The sequence below is a fragment of the Hyla sarda genome, chromosome 5 (genome assembly GCF_029499605.1).
Source record: "Hyla sarda isolate aHylSar1 chromosome 5, aHylSar1.hap1, whole genome shotgun sequence".
Lineage (NCBI taxonomy): Eukaryota > Metazoa > Chordata > Amphibia > Anura > Hylidae > Hyla > Hyla sarda.
In genome coordinates this window covers 22,305,920-22,328,464 of record NC_079193.1, presented here as the reverse complement: position 1 = coordinate 22,328,464, position 22,545 = coordinate 22,305,920, and the positions used below count along the sequence as shown (strand labels likewise).

Genomic DNA, 22,545 nt, shown 5'->3' with positions numbered 1-22,545 from the left:
GCGTTACTGCACAGAACCCGTGCACATGACCGTGGGAATTCTTCATCAAGAAACGATTGAATTTTTTGTTCTGCCAAACTGCACCTCTGACATCCTTCTAGGCTTGCCCTGGCTCCAGCATCACTCTCCTACCCTTGACTGGACCACTGGGGACATTAAATCCTGGGGCCCTTCCTGCCACACACGTTGCCTTAAGTCGGTACCTAATAGCCAAGTCTCCATCGCTTCTCCATTGCTCGGCCTTCCGAAGGCCTATCAGGACTTTTCTGATATCTTTTACAAGAAGCAGGCAGAGGCCTTACCATCACATAGGCCCTACGACTGTCCTATTGACTTGCTCCCTGGCACCACACCACCCCGTGGCAGGATTTACCGTCTCTCCGCTCCAGAAACTAAGGAGTACATTCAGGAGAACCTCAAGAAAGGTTTCATCAGGAAGTCTTCTTCTCCTGCCGGAGCAGGATTCTTCTTTGTTGCCAAGAAGGACGGGTCACTACGCCCTTATATTCATTACCGCGGCCTCAATACAATCACTGTAAAGAACTGCTACCCTCTGCCTCTCATCTCGGAACTCTTTGACCGTCTGCGCGGAGCAAAGATTTTTACTAAGCTTGACCTCAGGGGCGCGTATAACCTCATCAGATTTCGTGAAGGAGATGAGTGGAAAACCGCTTTTAACACCAGAGATGGCAACTTCGAATACCTCGTCATGCCATTTGGTCTTTGCAACGCCCCTGCAGTTTTTCAAGACTTTGTCAATGAAATCTTCCGGGACTTTTTGTATACCTGCGTAGTGGTCTATCTTGATGACATACTAATCTTCTCCTTCAACCTAGAGGAACATCGCCTCCATGTTTGTCAAGTGCTCCAGCGCCTCCGTGTTAACCATCTCTACGCCAAAATTGAAAAGTGCCTCTTTGAACGTAGCTGTCTTCCTTTCCTGGGTTACCTGGTTTCAGGACAAGGTCTTCAAATGGACCCAGACAAGCTCTCCGCGGTCTTAGATTGGCCACGCCCCTCGGGACTTCACTCTATCCAGTGCTTCCTTGGATTCGCTAATTACTACAGTCAGTTCATCCCCCACTTCTCCACTATCGTGGCTCCTATTGTGGCACTAACAAAGAAAGATGTGAATCCGAGATCCTGGCCTCCCCAAGCGGAAGAAGCTTTTATGTGCCTTAAGGCCGCCTTCGCCTCCGCCCCAGTCTTGACTAGGCCCGATCCTCTGAAACCGTTCTTCCTTGAGGTAGACGCCTCTTCGGTAGGAGCCGGGGCGGTCTTTCTTCAAAAAACCGCTAAAGGAAAAAATTTCACTTGCGGTTTTTTCTCTAAAACTTTTTCTCCTCCTGAAAGGAACTAGGCTATTGGTGACCGTGAATTGTTGGCCATTAAGTTGGCACTAGAGGAGTAGAGACATCTCCTGGAAGGATCCCTTCACCCTATCACCATCTACACTGACCACAAAAATCTGTCCTACCCACAGTTCGCCCAGCGCTTAAATCTTCGCCAGGCCAGGTGGTCGTTGTTCTTTGCCCGCTTCAATTTCCAGATCCTTTTTCGTCCTCCAGACAAGAATGTCAGGGTGGATGCCCTATTACGTTCCACCGATGCCACAGAAGCTGAAGCCTCTCCTCAACACATCATCCCTCCTGAGTGTCTGATCTCTGATGCTCCTGCTTCTCTGGTGCCAGTTCCTCCAGGAAAAACTTATGTCCCTCCACGTCTTCGCCTCTGGACTCTCAAATGGGGTCATTCCTCCCACTTGGCGGGTCACGCTGGAATCAAAAAATCCATTCAGTTGATTGCCAGACACTATTGGTGGCCTGCCTTTGAAAAAGATGTGACTGAGTTGGTAAGGTCCTGTACTGTCTGTGCACGTGACAAAACTCCTCGCCAGAGGCCTGCGGGTCTTCTCCTTCCTCTGCCGGTGCCCGAACAGCCTTGGTCCCACATAGCGATGGACTTTGTCACTGACCTTCCTGTATCTCATGGCAACACTGTCATTTGGGTGGTCGTTGATCGATTCTCCAAAATGGCTCATTTTGTCCCGCTTCCTGGTCTCCCTTCTGCGCCACAGTTGGCGAAGCAATTATTTTTGCACATTTTTCGTCTCCACGGACTTCCCACGCATATCGTCTCTGATAGAGGCGTTCAATTCATCTCAAAATTCTGGAGAGCACTCTGCACCCAATTGAAGATTAAATTGAAATTTTCTTCCGCCTACCACCCGCAGTCCAATGGACAAGTGGAGAGAGTGAACCAGATCCTTGGGGACTATCTGCAGCATTTTGTCTCCTCCCGCCAAGACGATTGGGTCGACCTGTTACCCTGGGCTAAATTCTCGTACAATTTCAAAAACTCTCCATTCTTTGTGGTGTACGGCCGTCACCCGCTACCCCCCCCCCCCCCTCCCCATTCCCACTTCATCTGGAGTTCCTGCCGTAGATGAATTGACCCTGGACTTCTCTATCTGGAAATAGACTCAAAAGTCGCTCTCACTGGCCTCTTCTCGCATGAAGAAACATGCGGATAAGAAGAGAAGAACTCCTCCTGTCTTTGCCCCTGGTGACAAAGTGTGGCTCTCTGCCAAATATATTCGGTTTCGTGTCCCTAGCTACAAGCTGGGTCCTTGTTACCTCGGGCCATTTAGAGTCAAAAGTCAAATCAACTCTGTCTCCTACAAGCTCCATCTTCCTCCTTCTCTTCGTATTCCTAACTCCTTTCACGTATCCCTTCTCAAACCTCTCATTCTTAACCTCTTTTCCCCCAAGGTCACCGTTCCTGCTCCTGTCACTGGGTCCTCTGACGTCTTCTCGGTAAAAGAAATCCTCGCCTCCAAGGTCGTCAGAGGTAAAAAAAAAAATTCTTGTTGACTGGGAGAATTGTGGCCCCGAAGAGAGGTCTTGGGAGCCAGAGGACAATATCCTCGACAAGGAGCTTATCCATAGGTTCCTCGGCTCCAAAAAAAGAGGGGGAGACCTAAGGGGGGTGTACTGTAACGCTGAGCGCTCCGTATCCCGCGGCTTCCCCGGAGCGCTCACGGCGTTTGGCTTGTAGCAGCGCTCCGGTCACTGTCCCTGACCGGGAGCGCTGTCCCCATGCCTGCGGCGAGGATGCGATCCGCGTGGCGGGACGTCCCCGCCCACGGGTCGCATCCCAAGTCACTTACCGGTCGGGTCCTGCTGTGTCTTCCTCCCGGCGTGCGCGGCCCCTCTCCCTAGGGCACGCGCGCCGGCTCACTGAAATTTAAAGGGCCAGTGCACCACTAATTGGTGCCTGGCCCAATCAAGTTTAAATGCATATATACTCACTTCCTCTTCCTCCCCTTGCAGGATCGTATTGCCTTGTGCCCTGAGAAAGCATTTTGTGTATTGCCTAGCCTGTGTTTCTGACATTCTGCCGTTTCCCCTGACTACGAACCCTTGCCGCCTGCCCCAACCTTCTGCTACGTCTGACCTTGCCTTTGCTTTGTCCTTTATACCACGCCTGTCTCAGCGGCCAGAGAGGTCGAGTCGCTACTGGGGGACACGACCTGGTAGTTACCACCACAGAAAATCCATCCCGCTTTGCGGCGGGCTCTGGTGAAGACCAGTAACTACTTAGAACCGGTCCCCCAGTACGACCCGCGCCATCGCCTCTCTGGCACAGAGGATCCACCTCCAGTGTCCTCACCAGCCGCTAGGCCGGACCCTGACAATGGATTGGTCCAATATTGATTGACAAGGTCATCAGCCATACAGTTGTATTCTAGAGTCCATTCAGACTCTGATTGGTGCATGGTTACCCGACGTGGAAAATTCCAACAGAGAAGACAAGACTGCACTCACCATCCAACTGAACTTTTTTAGAAGATACCAGGTGTGTGAAGCAGGTGCAGTGGTGGAGGCAGGGGACGTGACCGGGACCAGGCCCGTCGCAACAGGACAGGCAAACCAAGCAATTGCTTGGGGCCCCGAGTTGGCCCGGGGCCCCCGAGCAGAGCCGGTGTTTGCCTGTTCTCTTGCGCTATCCCATTCGGCAGGCAGCTCGCCCTGTCGGCCTGCCGGGCCAGCAGTGCGAGAGCCTGCCTGGAGAGGGAGGCAGAGACTGGAAGTCGCTGCCTCCGGCTACTTTTTGTGCCCCCTCCGGCTTACCGTCCGTCGGCCCGGGCCTCCTATGTGCACGCGGCTCACCATGTCACCTGACATCACGTTGAGTCCCAGAATTCAGGGGCCGGCGTCCTGACGCCAGCCCTAGAGCGTGACGTGACAGTGGGCGGTGCACGAATTGCCGACATTAGTGCGCGCGGCGTTAGGTGTGCAAGTAAGTGCAACTTCTCTGACAGTGAGTGAAAGTGAAGGTTTTGTACTCAATTCCTAGGGGTACTAGTACTACTATCTACCTGCCTACTGGGTCTGGGGGGAGGGGAGGGGGTTAATCTGGGGGTACTACCTTCCTATTGAGGGGGGAGAGGGGGTTAATTTTCCCCCCCCACCCCAGTAGGCAGGTAGTACCCCCAGATTAACCCCCTCTTCCCCCCCAGTAGGAAGGTAGTACCCCCAGATTAACCCCCTCTTCTGGGGGTACTGCCTACTGGGGGGAGGGGGTTAATCTGTGGGTACTACCTTCCTACTAGGGGGGAGAGGGGGTTAATCTGAGGGCACTACCTTCCTACTGGGGGGGTGAAGGGGTTTATCTGGGGGTACGTCATGCCTACTGGGGGAGAGGGGGTTAATCTGGGGTACTACCTGCCTACCATGGGGGTGGGGTTATGGGGCTAATACCTGTCTACTGGGGGGGGGGGTAATCTGGGGGTACTACCTGCCTACTGGGGGAGGGGGTCAATCTGAAGGTACTACCTGCCTACTGGGGATCTAATTTGGGGGTACTTCCTGTCTACTGGGTTGGGGGGGGGGGGTGTTAACATGGGGGGAGAATTTGACATGGGGGAAGATGAGAAGGAGTAGGGATAGGAAGGGGAGAATGTGACATGGGGGGGGAAAGAAATGAAATGGGGAGAATGTGATTAGGGGGGATAGAAATGAAACAGGGAAGATGTGAAATGAGTGGTGCATATAAAATGGGGGAATAGATGTAAAATGGGGGGGGGGGGAAATTGGACATGAAATGGGAGGATTTGTTTATAATATTGAAATTGCAATATTTAGGTCCATAATCGCAATCGCTCAGTTTCCCCTTATCGTGCAGCCCTACTAGCTATGTACCTGGCTACCTAACTACCTACATCAGTGTTTCCCAACCAGGGTGCAAAGCTATGACTCCCAGCATGCCCGGAAAGCCAGAGGTCGTCTGGTCGCTGTAGTTTTGCAATAGCTGGAGGCACCATGGTTGGGGACTGTTGGGCACCATGCTCTGTTACTGAGTGGGACACCAAGGGGGGCATTATTACAGGCCTATAGATGAGGAGATTGTGTAGTGTTAAAGGGGTACTCCGTTTAACAACTGCTGCCAGAAAGTTAAACAGATTTGTAAATTACTTCTATTAAAAAAAATCTTAATCCTTCCTGTACTTATTAGCCGCTGAATACTACAGTGGAAATTCTTTTCCGTTTGAAACACAGAGCTGTCTGCTAACATCATGAGCACAGCGCTCTCTGCTGACATCTCTGTCCATTTTAGGAACTGCCAGAGTAAAAGGAAATCCCCATAGCAAACATATGCTGTTCTGGACAGTTCCTAAAATGGACAGAGATGTCAGCAGAGAGCACTGTGCTCATGATGTCAGCAGGGAACACTGTGTTCCAAAAATAAAATTATTTCCACTGTAGTATTCAGCAGCTAATAAGTACAGGAAGGATTAAGATTTTTTAATAGAAGTAATTTACAAATCTGTTTAACTTTCTGGCACCAGTTGATTAAAAAAAAAAAAAAGTTTTTCACCGGAGTACCCCTTTAAGGAGAGCACTGGAAAAATGCAGAGTCTAAGATGTTTGTTCTGCAGATGAAGAGAGATGAAGTTTGGGCTGGAAGAAGACATCATGGCGGTCTGAGTCAGACGGGGAAGAAAAGGAAAAAGGACGACGCTGATCAGAAAAGACGTGACCTGTGAGTTCCTTCATGTAGCTGTAAACACTTATATGGGGTATATATCCTGTGTACAGCTGGTATATAATCTCTCTATGGTCCCGTATATATAATCTTTTTTGCGTGCGTAAGGTGGGGAGGGGGCCTCCATTTCTATTTTGCTTGGGGCCCCCAAATTCCTTCAAACGGCCCTGACCGGGACAGACTGTTTCACGCTCTCACAGTGTTTCTTCCAGCCGATATACCATTATGTGGATGCGTGAATCAGACCTGCGCGAGCTGTTAAGACTCCCACTGCTGTGCCGATCATTTCTGCACATGTCTGCGCATGTAGACGTGCGCGAGATGATAACGGCGTGCCAACACTCTATCATCTTGCGCACATCTATACGCGCAGACATGTGCAGAAATGATCGGCACAGCAGCGGGAGTCTAACAGCTCGCGCAGGTCTGATTCACGCATCCACTTCACGTAACCATGCACCAGAGTCTGAATGGAACGTACTTGCTATGGGTAGGAGTGACAGGCTGTCAATTATGTGTGATGGAAAAAACTGATTGGACACTAGAATACAACTGTATGGCTGATGACCTTGTCAATCAATATTGGACCAATCCATCTGAACTTGAGAGTGATTAGTCTTTGATCAGAGGGTGACATCACTGATGGGAGGTTATAAATACCCTGGTTAGGCTTGTTTGGACGCCATTTGTCCTGGAGACTTTGACAAAGCCACTGCTGTGGCGAAACGACAGACAGATGCATGTGTCTAAGATTTTAATACTCTGCCATAGTTCTCATACAAAGAGTTTAAGTATGGACTGCAGCCATACTACTCAACAAATATAATCACTATTTGCTGCAAAGCTGTAATTTTGTATAGACAGAAAATATAAGGAGAACTTAATGGTAGAAAGATTTTAATAGTTTCTGAGGCATTAAGTTACGTTTTAACACATTTTGGTGGATGGTAAAATTAGGATTCTAGTGGTCACGCTAGTGACCAATTGTAAATATTGTGATAAAATCACATCCTTAATATTGCAAACTACAAAGGGTCAGACACTGCTGGATTATCCATATATATACTGTGTCCCTATTGAGTAGTCATACACCATTGTTCTCCTACAGCAGTGTTTCCCAAACAGTGTGTCTTCAGCTGTTGCAAAACTGCAACTCCCTGCATGCCCGGACAGCCTTTGGCTGTCCGGGCATGCTGGGAGTTGTAGTTTTGCCACAGATGGAGGCACAGTGCTTGGGAAACACTCTACTACATGTTTCATTCTTTTAAATCTTTTTTTTTTTTTTTGTGATTCTACTGCCACCTTGTGACAGGATCAGAAACTGCTAGACCAAACAAAACAAAAAAATATAATAATAATAATAATTATTATTATTTTTATATATATATATATATATATATATATATATATATAAACTTATTGACACTGATACCAAGAAAACCCCCATCGTGATGCCATAAATCACAAGTAATTCTCCTGTGTTGCTATAATCTGTTTAAAAAAGAAAAAGAAAGAGGACTCTCTTTTTGTCTCATATACAGGCAAGCAATATAAAAGTCAATAAATCTAATAGCAAAATGACCGACAACACTAAAGCAAACACAAAACTTTCGTACAGGGGACAAAAATGGGTAAAAACTGACAAATTCTACATAATGGAAGTCTATAGGTACATACCAGAGCATACATTTAGGTACCGTTTAAATGTATTTCTCTGCATACTGCTGTGGTATAGATGTGAACCTGTTTTATTACAGAAAAAAAATAGTGCGTCTATATGTTACTCACTAGGTCATGCAGATGCTTTACATGTCTTTTTTTTTATCCACTCCACAAATCCACTCCATTCTGCCGCTCACTAATTCTGATATCCACTGCTCAGGAAAGGGCGTGTCCAAAGCAAGCACTGAGCCCGCCCTCCCTCACCATGCATTCACTTCCTCCCTGAGTCTGCTGTGCTGTGCTGGGTCCCTTCATCCAATCACTGCAGGCTGCTCTGTAACCCCTCCTCTGTTTTTATGCTGCAGTCTGATAGGACAGAAGTGAGCACAGAGGAGTTCTAGTCCCACCCTCACTTACTGGACTTTGATCCAGCCTGTGCTTCAGCTGGGACAAAGATGATCCTGCAGCCAGGAAGGATTATGTTTTGGATGGTATGGGGACCCCTAGTGGTTTATTTTTTATAACCTATTTTTATAAAAAGGAGTTAAAACCTTTTAGGAAGTATATTAGAAAGGTTAATGTTTTGCCAAGATGTACAACATATAAAAAGTTTTTGAATATAACAGTGCCCATTTAGCGGTTATTTGGTTATGAAAATAATCCTGTGAACAGGGGATAAGTGTCTGATTGCGGGGGCTCAAGCGTGCAGCGCTAAGAGATCATGAAGAGCATTGTTGTGGGGGATTCCCAGTGATTAGCCCCCACCATTAAACATTTAGATGCCCGATCCTGTGGGATAGAAAGTCAACTGTCTGCACCAGCATAGAGCCCAAAAGTATGGCCAGCTGGCAGGGCATCCTCAGGGAGTCTCCAAAAGGCACCTTTGAGGGGACAAAATAGCCTTGATTGCTGGCACAGAGGAAGGGTGTGTGTATGTATGATGTGTGTATATTTGATAGATGTGTGTAAGCTTGATGTGTGCGTGTATGTGTGTGTGTATTTGTGATGTGTGTATATATGTTATGTATGTATGCTAGATGGATGTATCCATGATGGGTGGATGTATGATCTATGTGGGTATGTATGTTGGAGGTGTGTATGATAGATATGTGTATGTATGATAGATGTGTATATGTATGATGGGTGTATGATGTGTAAATTTATCATACATCTATCATACATACATCATACACACAAATATCATACATAAACCAGTCTTATACACATCATACATAAGAAACGTATACTGTTCATCAATGTGGGGGGCCAGGATGTGATTGGGTATGGGTCTGGAGATTTGGGCAGGGGAGCCTAGAGCAGAATTCGGGGGTCTGGGGAGGGGGCAGCGGAGCCTGGAGAGGACTTAGTGGTCTAGGGAGGGGGGAAGAGGAGCATGTAGGAGGACTTATGGGTCTAGGGGGAAAGGGGGGTTGGAACATAGGAGCCAGAAGGAGGACCGAGGGGTCTGGAGGAGGACAGAGGCGTCTGGAGGAGGACACGTGTGATTCAGCTAAACTGAGAAGAAACAATGTGTGACAGTATTATTATTATTATGGAGGGTTATCTTCAGAGGGTACAGCGTATAGCATAGTTACTAATATCTTTGTATGGCCGAGTAAGGGGTCGTCCCGGATTGGGGAAGGGGGTCGTCAGGTGGTAGGGGGCCCAGGGCAATTTTTTGCACCAGGGCCCTGTGGTTTCTAGTTACGTCCCTGGGTGAGACCATCTTTCACTGGTGGTATTGTCCTTGTTTTATATTTTCAAAAATTAAAATTCTATCACCCCCACCCAGATACCCTATGGATCCTGAAATGGGCTCCACCTTTAGCTCGGGACAAACCCTTTCATAGGGTGGGTCTGACATCATGTGACATGCGCCACGTGCTATTTTTCTAGACCAGTCAATCCATACATCGTATGACACTACTGATAAATCTCCTCACCGTGTTCCTCAGTCAGTTCCCTACACGTTCAACATCTGAATACACATTCGAAGCCCCATAATGTTGTAAAATCACTTTATTATCATTTTATATATAAACATTTCGCCATTCAGACGGGTGATACCTGTCTTAGTCCGTCACTCTTGCACAGAATAGTGGGTTTTCTTTTAGATTCTTATTGCTGCTTTTTATACATAAGTTTTCCCAGAATGTTTCCAGATTGTATGATCCGCTGGTTTCTGCTGCTCCTGCTGGTACCGGACCTTCCTCTGGCGCTGCCGGTTTTCACTGTAACCATTAAGTGCTCTGGTATTACAGTAACAGTAAAAAAAAATTCATACAAAAATTTTGAGTAAAAAACAAAAAAAAAAGTAAAACCAAGAACTTTTTGAATTAAATATAATCCTGTAGATGGAAGAGGCCAAAAGCTTCATGCAGGTTACGTCAATGAAAAGCTACAAGTCTGGAGATAAAATGAAGAGGCTTCTGTTCTGTCCATGTCTGTCCTATAAATTCATGGCCTCGGTGAGTTTCCGCTCCTCAGGTATACCATTGACCTGCAAATAGTCAATCAGACATATTATTTCCCGATCAGTCACTGTCATCCTAGTCATTGCCATTATGAAAAAATTATAATTGAGCTCTATGGCTAGTGATGAAAGAATGTCCATCATGGTTGTGCAGGGTTGGTGGAGCGCCACCTTGTAATGAGACGGAAAAAAGTATAGACCAGTCGTGTGGGATCTGTGGTGGTACAACACATTTGAGACCCGGAACAACCCATAGCTGGAAAGTAGTTACATGTTGAGGCCATTAAACTCCAGCAAAAATTTTCCTATCCCTTATCCACAAGATAGGAGATAAGTAGTTGATTGCAGGGGGTCCGACCGTTGGGACTCCCCCCCCCCCCCCCCCCCCCACTATCTCCGGAATGAGATGCGGCTCTCAGTGAAGAGCGCCTGCTCACGCTCCATTAAAGGGGTTATCCAGGAAAAAACTTTTTTTTATATATATCAACTGGCTCCAGAAAGTTAAACAGATTTGTAAATTACTTCTATTAAAAAATCGTAATCCTTTCAGTACTTAGGAGCTGCTGAAGTTAAGTTGTTCTTTTCTGTCTAAGTGCTCTCTGATGACACGTGTCTCGGGAACCGCCCAGTTTAGAAGCAAATCCCCATAGCAAACCTCTTCTACTCTGTAATACTTGGAAGAAATAGCAGATCGCACTCACCCGGTAATTAAAACGTTCTCTTTATTCGGTAACTTCTAAAACACATCCAAATGAAGATAGAGTGGAGCGGTCAGCGTGAGCGGACTGACCGGCCGAGGCGAGGCGGTGCTCCTTTCACGGTTCCACCCACTTTCTCAAGCCTGCTGCACGTCACACCTGTGCGTCTATTTAGCTGGCGCAGGTGCTGACGTCATGGTCAGAAAGAACAGGTAAAGGAAAAAAGGGGAGGAGAGAAGGGAAGAGGGAAAAAGAGGAACGGGGGAAGCGGAAAAAGGCAAAGGGAGGAGAGGGAGTTAGAAAAGAAAAAGATAGGAACAAAGAGATAAAAACAATAGGGAAAACCTAAGTGCAATGGAAAATAGATATGCAATAATTTATACAATTAGTTAGACCAGAAAAGCATTCAATTCATTTCTTTCGTTGAGGCCCAGGTTCCCTAGGGCTTGAGTTCTTGCGTTCCATTTAGCTTTGCATCTGCGGAGGGCATTAACTCTGTCGTGTCCAGAGATGATTCGTTCTAAGCCTATGAATTTTAAGGCATTTTTATCTCCTTTGTGCACAGTCCTCATATGTTCAATCATTTTAATGGCTCCTATTCCAGTAGCTATCGATCTTAAATGTTCCCGAAATCTTGTGAAAATGCATCTGATGGTTGAGCCGATATAATATCGGCCACATTCGCAGAATAGACAATACACTGTATATTTTGGTCTACAGCAGATAAATTGTTTAATGTGTATATCACAACCTCCTACTTTGACTTTAACTCTTTCTAGACTTTCCGTTAGCAAGTTTTCAGGGTAGCCTCTTAGGGATAATTGGTTAAGTAATTATTTTGCTTTTTCTTCGAACACCTCTTCACTGTTATTTATTTTTCGTAGACGAAGTAGCTGACTATATGGTATGGCTTTTTTTTTTCCATGATTCCCATAATGTAATAACATTTTGCTTGAAGTTGGTTTTTTATAGCTTTTTGTTAGGACTCCTTCTGCTGTTTTTTCTAATTCCACATCAAGGAATTCTATTTTTGTAGTACTGAATTTGGAGGTAAATGCCGTATTCACTTTGTTTTCTGTATTGACAACGGTTACGAAATTTTTAAACTCTGTCTCTGATCCCCACCAAGCTATAAAAATATCATCCACGTATCTGGCATACGTGTAGATATTTTTAACAAAAGGATTAACTTTATTAAAAATCAAATCCATTTCGACTGTGGCCAAGAAAATGTTGGCGAAACTGCATGCCACCGGTGTGCCCATTGCAGTCCCAGAGCACTGGGCATACCAGTTATTGTCAAACATGAAACAATTATTACTCAGGACTAAATCAAGGGCTTCACACACAAATTCAACATATTCCTCAGATTTTCCTGCTATTGTCAAAAATCTTTTAACCACTTCTATCCCAGATATCTGTGGTATCCTAGTGTAGAAACTTTCTACATCTATTGTTGCAAAAACTGTCTCTGGATCCCAGGTATGGCTCTCTATTAAATTCAGAAAGGAATGAGTATCCTTAAGGTAAGAAGGTATTTCTGCAAGAAGGGGGCGGAGCAACCAGTCTAAATACTGGGACAGTGGCTCAGTAACGCTACCTATGCCCGATACGATAGGCCTGCCTGGGGGTGAGGACAGGGATTTATGTGTTTTGGGTAAGAAATATCACTGGGGCCGTCTTGGGAATGGAGGGAGTAACTTCTCGGCACATTTTTTAGAAATCATCCCTGAGGTGACATATTTTCAGAGGAAGCTGGTAAGTTTATTTTTTATTTTTGTGGTGGGATTACTTTTCAATGGAATATAGACTCTGGTGTCTTTTAGTTGACATTCGGCTTCTTGTTTATAGTATGCAGCAGTCATAATCACAGCATTGCTGCTTTTATCCGCCTTTTTTTTGACCAAGTCTTTTCTTGATTTTATCCATTTCATTGCTCTTATTTCTTTTTCTGTCAAGTTTTTAGGAGGCTCCGGATATATTAGGGCCTTCATATCCATTTATTAAAAAGATCAAGACTGCTTCCTGGGGGTATTTGGGGTGTGAGTGTGGACTGTATAACACCCCTAAAATCTACAATCTCTAAAATGTCTTCTGATGGAGGAGACTCGATGGTATCCCTAGCAGGGGTATCCAAAGTTGCTAGCATGGAGACGATTTCTGTTTCTTCCGGGGTGAAGGAGGTACCTGCAAAAAAAACCTAGAGGACCTATGGCGGTAGGGAGTTCACCTTCATAAGTGATTGGCTGTTTTGTGGAATTACTAGTGTTGAAGAACTTTTTAAAATTAATTTTTCTAATACCTTTGTATAAATCAACGTCAAATTGAATAGGGTTAAAGTGTTCGGGGGTACAAAAATGTAATCCCTTGGAAAGGAGGCTAATGCAGTCTTCACTGAAGGTTTCTTCAGTTAGATTAATGACGGAGAAGTTACTAATTGCTGTGTTAAATTGTTCCATGTTACTTGTTTTCGTTTGTACCTTCCTCTTCCTCCTTTTGTTTCCCCCTCTACGTGTCCTACGCCTAAAGGGGTCTGTGCTGGATTGGTTGGGCCAGATTTTTCATTACTTGGGATAGGTTCTTCTGCTGAACTAGACTCTGTATTTTTATTTTTAAATGGTCTTCTTTGTTTCTTCCTCTGCATTCTCTTTTTTTCTTTATTCCACACGAATATTTTGTTATTTTCAAAGTCATGACGGTCTCTTACAAATTTGTCTTTTTTTCTTTCTTTGGTTTCAGCCTGTAAAGGGATCAATCTTTTCTCTAATTTTTGCATATATTGATTGTATTGTCCTTCTGTCATGCGTTTCTTTAGTTTCAATTTTGCTTTACACAATTCTGTTGTAATTTTTTCGTATTCTGTTTTATTTCGTTTGAGCACTAGATGTAATAACTCAAAGGAGCTCTTAAGTTGAATTTGTTCCCATTCCACTTGAAATTCCGCGTCATCTTGAAATTGAGATGCTTCTTTGTAATTTCGGAGGACCCTTAGAACTCTCCTGCTTTGGCTATATGAATCTAAAGATTTTACTGTCCAAAATAAGTGGACCTCTTTTTCCGCTAACTGTTGAATTTTGTATTCCAATGTCCTGGTACTGAAAAGTTGCAAGTCTTCTTTAACATTGCACAAAGCAAAAAATTCCTACGCATTCTCTCTGCCAGAATTCAACATTTTTGTATCAATATCCCTGCTACTGCTTGGATCTGCACCCCCGGTCAGTCACTTGCTACATATCCCTGAGCCATGAACACTCCTCCCTGAAGATTACTTATATCCCATTAACCCCTAGCAGCCCAGCAATAGTGCCTGCCCAGCTTCTCTCAGCCTAGTCTATTACTCTTCTACTGTGTGCAGTTCCCGAGACAAGCAGAGATGTCAGCAGAGAGCACTGTTGCCAGACAGAAAACAACAACTCAACTTCAGAAGCTGATAATTATTGAAAGGATTAAGATTTTTTAATAGAAGTAATTTACAAATCTGTTTAACTTTCCAGAGCCAGTTGATATAAAAAAAAAAAGTTTTTTCTTCGAATACCCCTTTAATTCTATGGAAGCACCAAAAAGAGATGAATGGAGAGCGTTTGGTCTACCGGTAGATGACAGGCGCTCCTCACTGAGATAGCTGGGGTCCCGTACAGGAGATCGCGGAGAAGCCCCAGCGATCGGACCGCCTGCAATCAGCTACTTATCCCCTATTCTGTGGATAGGGGGATAAGTACATTTTTGGACAATGGGGCCGGTGCCGATACTTGCATATGTAAGTTGGCATCCCACGTTGACTGGTGTATGGAACGTCAAATAATGATGTGAACACAGCCGCACTGAGGCATGGCCTAGTGTTCCTCGAAGGACCACACCAGTCTTTGCCAAGACAGTCATGTGAATTTACACCGAACAAACAATGGTTGATCCAGGAACATTAAAGGGGTACTCCGGCGCTAAGACATCTTATCCCTTATCCAAAGCTGTTAGGGATTAGGACTAGGGTTAGGATAAGGGGTTAGGATTAGTGTTAGGATTAGGGTTTACGATTAGGGGTTAGTATTTGGGGTAAGGGTTAAGATTAGGGGGTTAGGGTCAGGATTAGGGGTTCGGATTAGGGGTTAGGATTGGGGTAAGGGTTAGGATTAGGGGTAAGGGTTAAGATTAGGGGTTAGGATTATGGGTAAGGGTTAGGATTAGGGTTGGGGGTTAGGGAGTAAGAGGACGCTGACTGTAAAGCAGAAAATGTGACCAGAGCTCATGAGCTGAGTGCTGATAGCTGTAAGGGGTTAGGACTAGGGTTAGGATTAGGGGTTAGGATAAGGGTTTAGGATTAGGAGTTAGGATTAGGGCGTAGAGTTAGGGGTTAGGATTAGGGGTAAAGGTTAAGATTAGGGGTTAGGATTAGGGTGTAGGGTTGGGGGTTAGGGAGTAAGAGGAAGCTGACTGTAAAGCAGAAAAGTGTGTCCCTGTGTGGAGGGTCACATTCCGCTACAAGGACACAGTTTTCTTCATTACACCGGCCACACAATGTAGACTACTCAGGACCATCAATGTTTTTCTCCCAAGGAATCCCTTTAAAAATCAGACATTCTAGCAGTGATGGCGTTGAATGGTCAGAGTATTTTGGGGGAAATGTGTCCATAGGATGGGAGATTGCTCTGACGTTACCTTGTACCACATTCAGCGAAGATGTAAAATACAAGACGCAGCGCTCATACTTGCCTCAAATCTCTGAAAGGTTGTCATACGGAATTCTCCTGGATCCCGAAAGCAGTAATAAAGAGGAAGAATGGAATCAATCCCCCAAAGCTTTACATAGTGGCGGACATAGAAGGAAAGAGGGCCCCATAGCAAAAATCAAAATGGGCTTCCTATAATGGTGTTTGGGTTTGCCCTTAAGGACAGAAAGGCCTGGTGTTTATTCACATGATCTATTGGTCAAAACCCACCTACAAAAATTTGCTGACAATGCAGTTCCATGGAGGGAGGAGTTCTGCACAGTTTCTTACCAATAGGAAAAGGAATAGGATCAACCAGCATGGGCCCCCTCTCTCCAAGGGCCACACAGAAGCCGCATGGTCTGCCACTTTAGTACGTACACCTTTGGCTTTACATCTCTACCCATCTCCAGCACGTATAGGGCCCATTCACACTATGTATTTTCCAAGCGGAATTCCACTCTGAAACTCCACTGCGGAAAATACGTAGCAGCAGCCTTTCATTGTTTTCAATGGGATTCTGCTGCACCATTCCTTTTACGAGATCCATTCACACCATGGAAATTCTGGACCCCAGCAGGTAAATCAACTGGTGCCAGAAAGTTAAACAGATTTGTAAATTGCTTCTATTAAAAAATCTTAATCCTTCCTGTACTTTTTAGGGGCTGTATACTAAAGAGAAATAAAAAAAAAAAAGAAATGCATTTCCTCTGTTGTCATGACCACAGCGCTCTCTGCTGACCTCTGCGGTCCATTTTAGGAACTGTCCAGAGCAGGAGAAAATCCCCATAGCAAACATATGCTGCTCTGGACAGTTCCTAAAATGGACAGCAGGGGTCAGCAGAGAGCACTGTGGTCATGACATCAGAACAAATGCATTTCTTTGTTGGATTTCTCTTTAGTATACAGCCCCTAAAAAGTACTGGAAGGATTAAGATTTTTTTAATAGAAGTGATTTACAAATCTGTTTACAAAACTTTCTGGCACCAGTTGATTTAAAAAAATAGTTTTCCACTGGAGTACCCCTTTAAAGGGGTACTCCGGTGGAATTTTTTTTTTTTTTAAATCAACTGGTGCCAAAAAGTTAAACAGATTTGTAAAGGACTTCTATTAAAAAATCTTTACTCTTCCAGTACTTTTTAGCAGCTGTATGCTACAGAGGAAATTCTTTTCTTTTTGAATTTCTTTTTTGTCCACAGTGCTCTCTGCTGACACCACTGTCCATGTCAGGAACTGTCCAGAGTAGCATAGGTTTGCTATGGGGATTTTCTCCTGCTCTGCACAGTTCCTGATACGGGCATCAGGTGTCAGCAGAGAGCACTGTGGACAAGACAAAAAAGAAATTCAAAAAGAAAAGAATTTCTTCTGTAGCATACAGCTGCTGAAAAGTACTGGAATGGTAAAGATTTTTTAATAGAAGTCACTTACAAATCTGTTTAACTTTCTGGCACCAGTTGATTTAAAAAAAATGTTTTCCACTGGAGTACCCCTTTAGAGGAGAAATGTAGTGCAATATAACTTATCCCCTATCCAAAGGATAGGGGATAAGTTATATTGTACTACAGTTCTCCTTTAACAGGGTTGTATTGGGACTCATGAACATTATAGCAGGAACCTTAAAGGGGTATTCTGGTGGGAAAAAAAATTCACATCAAATGGCTCCAGAAAGTTAAACAGATTTGTAAATGACTTCTATTAAAAAATCTTAATCCTACCAGTACTTAGCTGCTGAAGTTGAGTTGTTATTTTCTGTCTGACCACAGTGCTCTCTGCTGACACCTCTGTCTATCTCAGGAACTGTCCAGAGCAGGAGAGGTTTTCTATGGGGATTTGCTTCTACAGTTCCTGAGACAGGCAGAAGTGTCAGCAGAGAGCACTGTGGTCAGACATAAAATAACAACTCAACTTCAGCAGCTTATAAGTACTGGTAGGATTAAGATTTTTTTAATAGAAGTCATTTACAAATTTGTTTAACTTTCTGGAGCCAGTTGATATAAAAAAAAATGTCACCGGAACACCCCTTTAATAAGAGGCAGATCAGAGAGACAATAAATAAATAAAGATGGCGCCTGCTCTTCATTGCCTATTTAGACAGAAATGTAAATAAGGGTGGGTTCACACCACGTTATCAGGTTTTTGATTTAAAAAAAACGGATTCCTCAAAACCGGACTAAACTGTATCAAAACGTGTATACAAAGTTTTATCTTTATACGGTTTGCAAAATCTTGTCCGGTTGAATCCCTTTTTTAAGAAAAAAACTGTATACGTTTTGAACTTTTCACTCCATTATGAATAAAGTTTCACTTGTTAGATTGAAATTCCAAGAAAAAACTGTACAAAGTCAAAAACCGTATGGTGAAAACCGGACAGAAGCGTACGCACATACGGTTCTGTACGGTTCCCATTGACTCCCATGTTAAAAAAAAAAAAAACATATACGGGTTAATACGTTATTTCACCCAGACCAAAAACCGTGGTAGGCCACGGTTTTGTGTCCAGAAAAAAAAAAACTAAAAAACCGTGTGGTTTGAAAAACGGAGAAAGTCTATGGAAAGTCTATGGGCACGGTTTGCTGTACGGTTGCATACGTTTTTTTTTTTGTTTTTGTTTTTTTTAAACCGTATCCAAAAACTGTATAGAAAAATCGTGGTGTGAACCCACCCTTACACATTTCCCATAAGGTATATCCTCTCCCAACAAAACAGATGGTTGCCGGGTCTTCCCTATCCAGTCCTGATAGCTGAAAGGCTACAAACTGACATGGAATATCATGGTGAGACCAGGCCTGCAACTGGCCCTAATGGGAAATGACATTTCGGCTATCACTATTACTGTATATTCTTTACCAAAAAATATTGAAACCACTTATTCCACATATAAAAATGGGTTTTACAATCTGTTGACCACTAGTGATGAGCAGCAGGGGCCATATTCCAATTTGCCATATTTCGCGAATATATTGACGATTATTCGTCCTCTGTTTGCAAAATTTGCATATTCGCTATGTCCGTTCACTTTTTTCCATGCGAAAATTCACATTGAAAATTTGCCTAAAAATTTGCATGTGAAAAAAAATAAAATAATATTCAACATTCCGAATATATAGCACTATATTCTAAATATTCGCGAGATTGCGATGTGCCGATATTCGCGATAAAAAATTCACATTACGAATATTCGTGCTCAACACTATTGACCACGATATGATTCCATGGATGATCCCATAGTAATATCCATAAACATAAGAAGAGATGTTTTTTATTACCAAATCCTTGAAGATCTATGGAGCTTGTCTCTACTGACCTGGATTCTGCTGTTGCGGTATCTGAGTCTGATGCGGTAATGTCCTAGGAAAGACAGATTGAAGAAATCATAAAGATCTTTAAAAAGATGCCCTGAATATAATGTAGTGGTAGACTAACTGAACAAAGCTATGTATTAGTATGACATTGATCAGTAAATGCAATCTAATGGCTTACTTTAAAGGCGTACTCCGTTGCTCAGTGTTTGGTACAAAACTGTTCCGAACGCTGGAGATAGGAGCTTGTGACGTCATAGCCCCGCCCCCTCATGACATCATCACGTCCCGTCCCCTCAATGCAAGTCTATGGGAGAGGGCGTGACAGCCGTCACGCCCCCTCCCATAGACTTGCATTGAGGGGGAGGGGCATGACATCATGAGGAGGCAGGGCTATGACGTCTCCCGGCTATGAAGCTCCCGGCGCCAGCTCCAGCATTCGGAACAGTTTATCCAAACGCTGTGCAGCGGAGTACCCCTTTAATAGTCCCCTGTAGGGGGGCTTAAAAAGTGTAAATAAAATACTAAAATGTTTTTGTTTTTTAAAGAATACCTGTCATGATCTTGTTAACTTTTACAATCCTCCCAGCTCACTGCCCCAATCATGATAACCCCCCCCCCTTTCCTTTATTTTTTATTATTTGTTAGTTTTCTACCTTGATATTGCTCTGTATTTTCTACTCAGTCTCAGTCAGATTCACAGACTGGAAAGGGGCGTTCCCCAGCAGGCGTGACATCATCTGAAGCCATACAGGGGAGAACTTCCTCCCTCACTCTGCTACACACAGCCCAGAGCAGTTCAGTGTGAGATGAGCTATGATTGGCAAAGGCTGCACCCCCCCCCCTCAGCACTCCAGACTGCATTTCCTGATGTTGGACTTCTGCCAGGCCAGCAGGAGTCCAAAGTCTGTGCAAGAGATGGGGGGAAATGTGCTCTGGACAAGTAGGAGGACACCTAGTGGCAGCTTTTTTAAACACAAATAAAACATAGAAAACTTCATTTTTTTTAAACAAAGTACATTAGAAAGATTTTTTTTATTTAACATAAGGAGTGCAATGGCAAAAATTAGTTTTTAATGAGAGTGCCCATTTAAATATAAAAAATTCCTCTAATAAAACATTACATTATTCCTGTTTTTCCAGTTTTAAAATAGAAAAAAATCGCTGCATGTAGAATTGTCCAAACTACAGTATAACGTTAATAATCCTGTATGGTAAATGGCGTAAGTGCAAAACAATTCCAAAGTCCAAAATTGCTGATTTTTGGTCACATCCCATCCCAGAAAAATAAAATAAAAAGTGATCAAAAAGTCCCATCAAAACAAGAATGGTACCGATAAAAACTACAGATCAGGAGGCAAAAAATTAGCCCTCATACATCCCCGTATACAGAGAATAAAAAAAAGGTATAGGTGTGAAAATAAAAACATTTTAAGAATTATATCGTTTCTGATATTTTAATAAAAATAAAAAACTATGTAAACACGGGGGGATCATTTTAATTGTATTGACTTACAGAATGAAGAGAATATGTCAGTTTTATCATTAAGTGCCCTGTGTAAAAACATGGCACTTAATGACTAAGAGTCATTAGTACAGAACTGTAGAGACTCCATACACTCAAGCAAGAAGAAACCTGGGACACTAGATCTATGGTCCATCACCACCGGACTACTAGATCTCAAAGGGGTTATCCAGGAATAGAAGAACAGAGCTAATTTCTTTCAAAAACAGATCCACGTCTGTCCCCAGGTTGGGTGCGGTTTTACAACTTGGCTCCATTCACTTCAATGGAACTGAGTTGTAGCCACACCCAACCTGGAGACAGACAGGGAGAGGTTTTTGGTAAGAAGTAGCTCTGTTTTTCTATTCAGTGGAAAACTTTTTTTTTTTTTCAAATGAACTGGTGCCAGAAAGTTAAACAGATTTGTAAATGACTTCTATTTAAAAATCCTAATCCTTCCAGTACTTATCAGTTGTCTAGTTCTTTCCAGTCTGACCACAGTGCTCTATGCTTACACCTCTGTCCATGTCAGGAACTGTCCAGAGTACAAGCAAATCCCCATAGGAAACCTATCCTGCTTTGGACAGTTCCTGAAATGGACAGAGGTGTCAGCAGAGAGCACTGTGGTCACAAAGAAAGGAAATATAAAAAGAAAAGAACTTCCTGTGGAACATACAGCAGCTGATAAGTACTAGAAGGATTAAGATTTTTAAATAGAAGTGATTTACAAATCTGTTTAACTTTCTGGCACCAGTTCATTTAAAAAAACATTTTTTTTCACTGGAGTACCCCTTTAATGGCCACTATCCTACAGGATCACCAGATCTGAACACCCCGGGGGTAATTAATATTAGCAGGGTATGCTCATGAAGAGCATAGTTTGCACTGGATAAAAGACATGACAAATGTCTATACTAATAGGTGACCACATGGTTTCATTGGCCTTGATATTACCAGATCTAAACAATTGTACTCTGCCTAATGACACATGCAATAAGTAAATTCCATTCGTAAGTAGTTGTTGTATCGACTTCACTCTTTTGAAAAGCTCCGGCATGTTTCGCATCTCGGAATACTCACTGTTGTGTCTGCATCAGGGGCATGTTGGTGTTGTCATACGTGTCTGCGTGCAGAGGGGGCACCATTTCCCCGGTTACTGGATGAAATACCGGAAGTGTGGAGAGGGGCCAAGCGATTTCTCTGTTTTTAGACATGTCGCGGAGCTCTTTGGTGGATTTCTGGATGGCGCTGTGGTGAACTAGTTGGATGCTGTATTTAAAAAAAATTTAAAAAAAACTTATTTTTTTTAAAAATCATATAATACATGTTGTTCCAGCTATCAGACTCATAAGTACAACATAAATAAGAAGATGTCCTCTGATAGGCCTATGATGTTTTCTTGTATGTGTTCTGGATGGTGACGATTATTGCTGCTTATATTGGTTATTCCAGTGTTTTCCATCCAGGGTGCCTCCAGCTGTTGCAAAACTGGCTGTCCTGGCATTCTGGGAGTTTTGCAACAGCTTGGGGCACCCTGGTTGGAAAACACCCGATTATATTATAACAATATCTTGGAGTAACATCCTTTGGCTCCTTTCATTTACTCTAAGTTCTACAGTACAGTTGAGCACCAGTGTGGGCACCATCAGGTACTTTTATTTGTGTGCAATTATTTGGCCACTTCATGGCGTATATTGGCAATGTTTGGCACCATCATTTTCAGCCTTGTCCTGCAGAAACGTAGCACTGGATGGCAGTCAGAATCTGTAATGATCGCACCTGGCCAGGCTGTGCATGTTGCTCTCGGGTCAGGTAGGCTTTACAGGCCTGGGCAAATCAGCAGCGGAGGAGGGGTATTTCATCCCCCCTCAGCCTCCTTGCTTTGCTCTTGATTTCGGCTTTCATCTGGTTATAGTTCTGTGTTTATCTGTTCACACTGGTTAGTTTGTTTAGCTATGGCTTTGTAGTTCTGTTTTACTAGTTTTTAGTCTTGTTCTGTTTGTTCAGTGATCTGTCTGTTATTCCTGTCTAGTCGGTATATGTTATGTGAACCTGTATCTTGACTAGTATTCACACTTGTTTCTGTGTCTAGTCTGTGTAATCCAGTACCTGTGAATCCTGGATATAATCTTGACCTGTATTCAGACCTGTTTGTCTT

At 43.7% G+C, this 22,545-nt stretch overlaps 1 protein-coding gene across 6 annotated transcripts in view; it reads right to left on the bottom strand.

Annotated features, from left to right (window-relative positions):
* Nucleotides 1-9,711: 9,711 nt before the first annotated feature.
* Nucleotides 9,712-22,545, bottom strand: part of SGCE (sarcoglycan epsilon) — a 117,308-nt gene continuing 104,474 nt past the window's right edge. For 5 of the 6 annotated variants that reach the window (XM_056518994.1, XM_056518995.1, XM_056518990.1 and 2 more), the window contains 4 exons: nt 21,468-21,656; nt 18,889-18,932; nt 15,589-15,623; nt 9,712-10,210 (listed from right to left, as the gene is read on the bottom strand). In XM_056518994.1, the coding sequence (XP_056374969.1) occupies nt 10,160-10,210; nt 15,589-15,623; nt 18,889-18,932; nt 21,468-21,656 (319 nt within the window). In that variant the 3' untranslated portion in view covers nt 9,712-10,159. The remainder of the gene's footprint in view (nt 10,211-15,588; nt 15,624-18,888; nt 18,933-21,467; nt 21,657-22,545) is intronic. The other variant, XM_056518993.1, reaches the window with a different exon arrangement.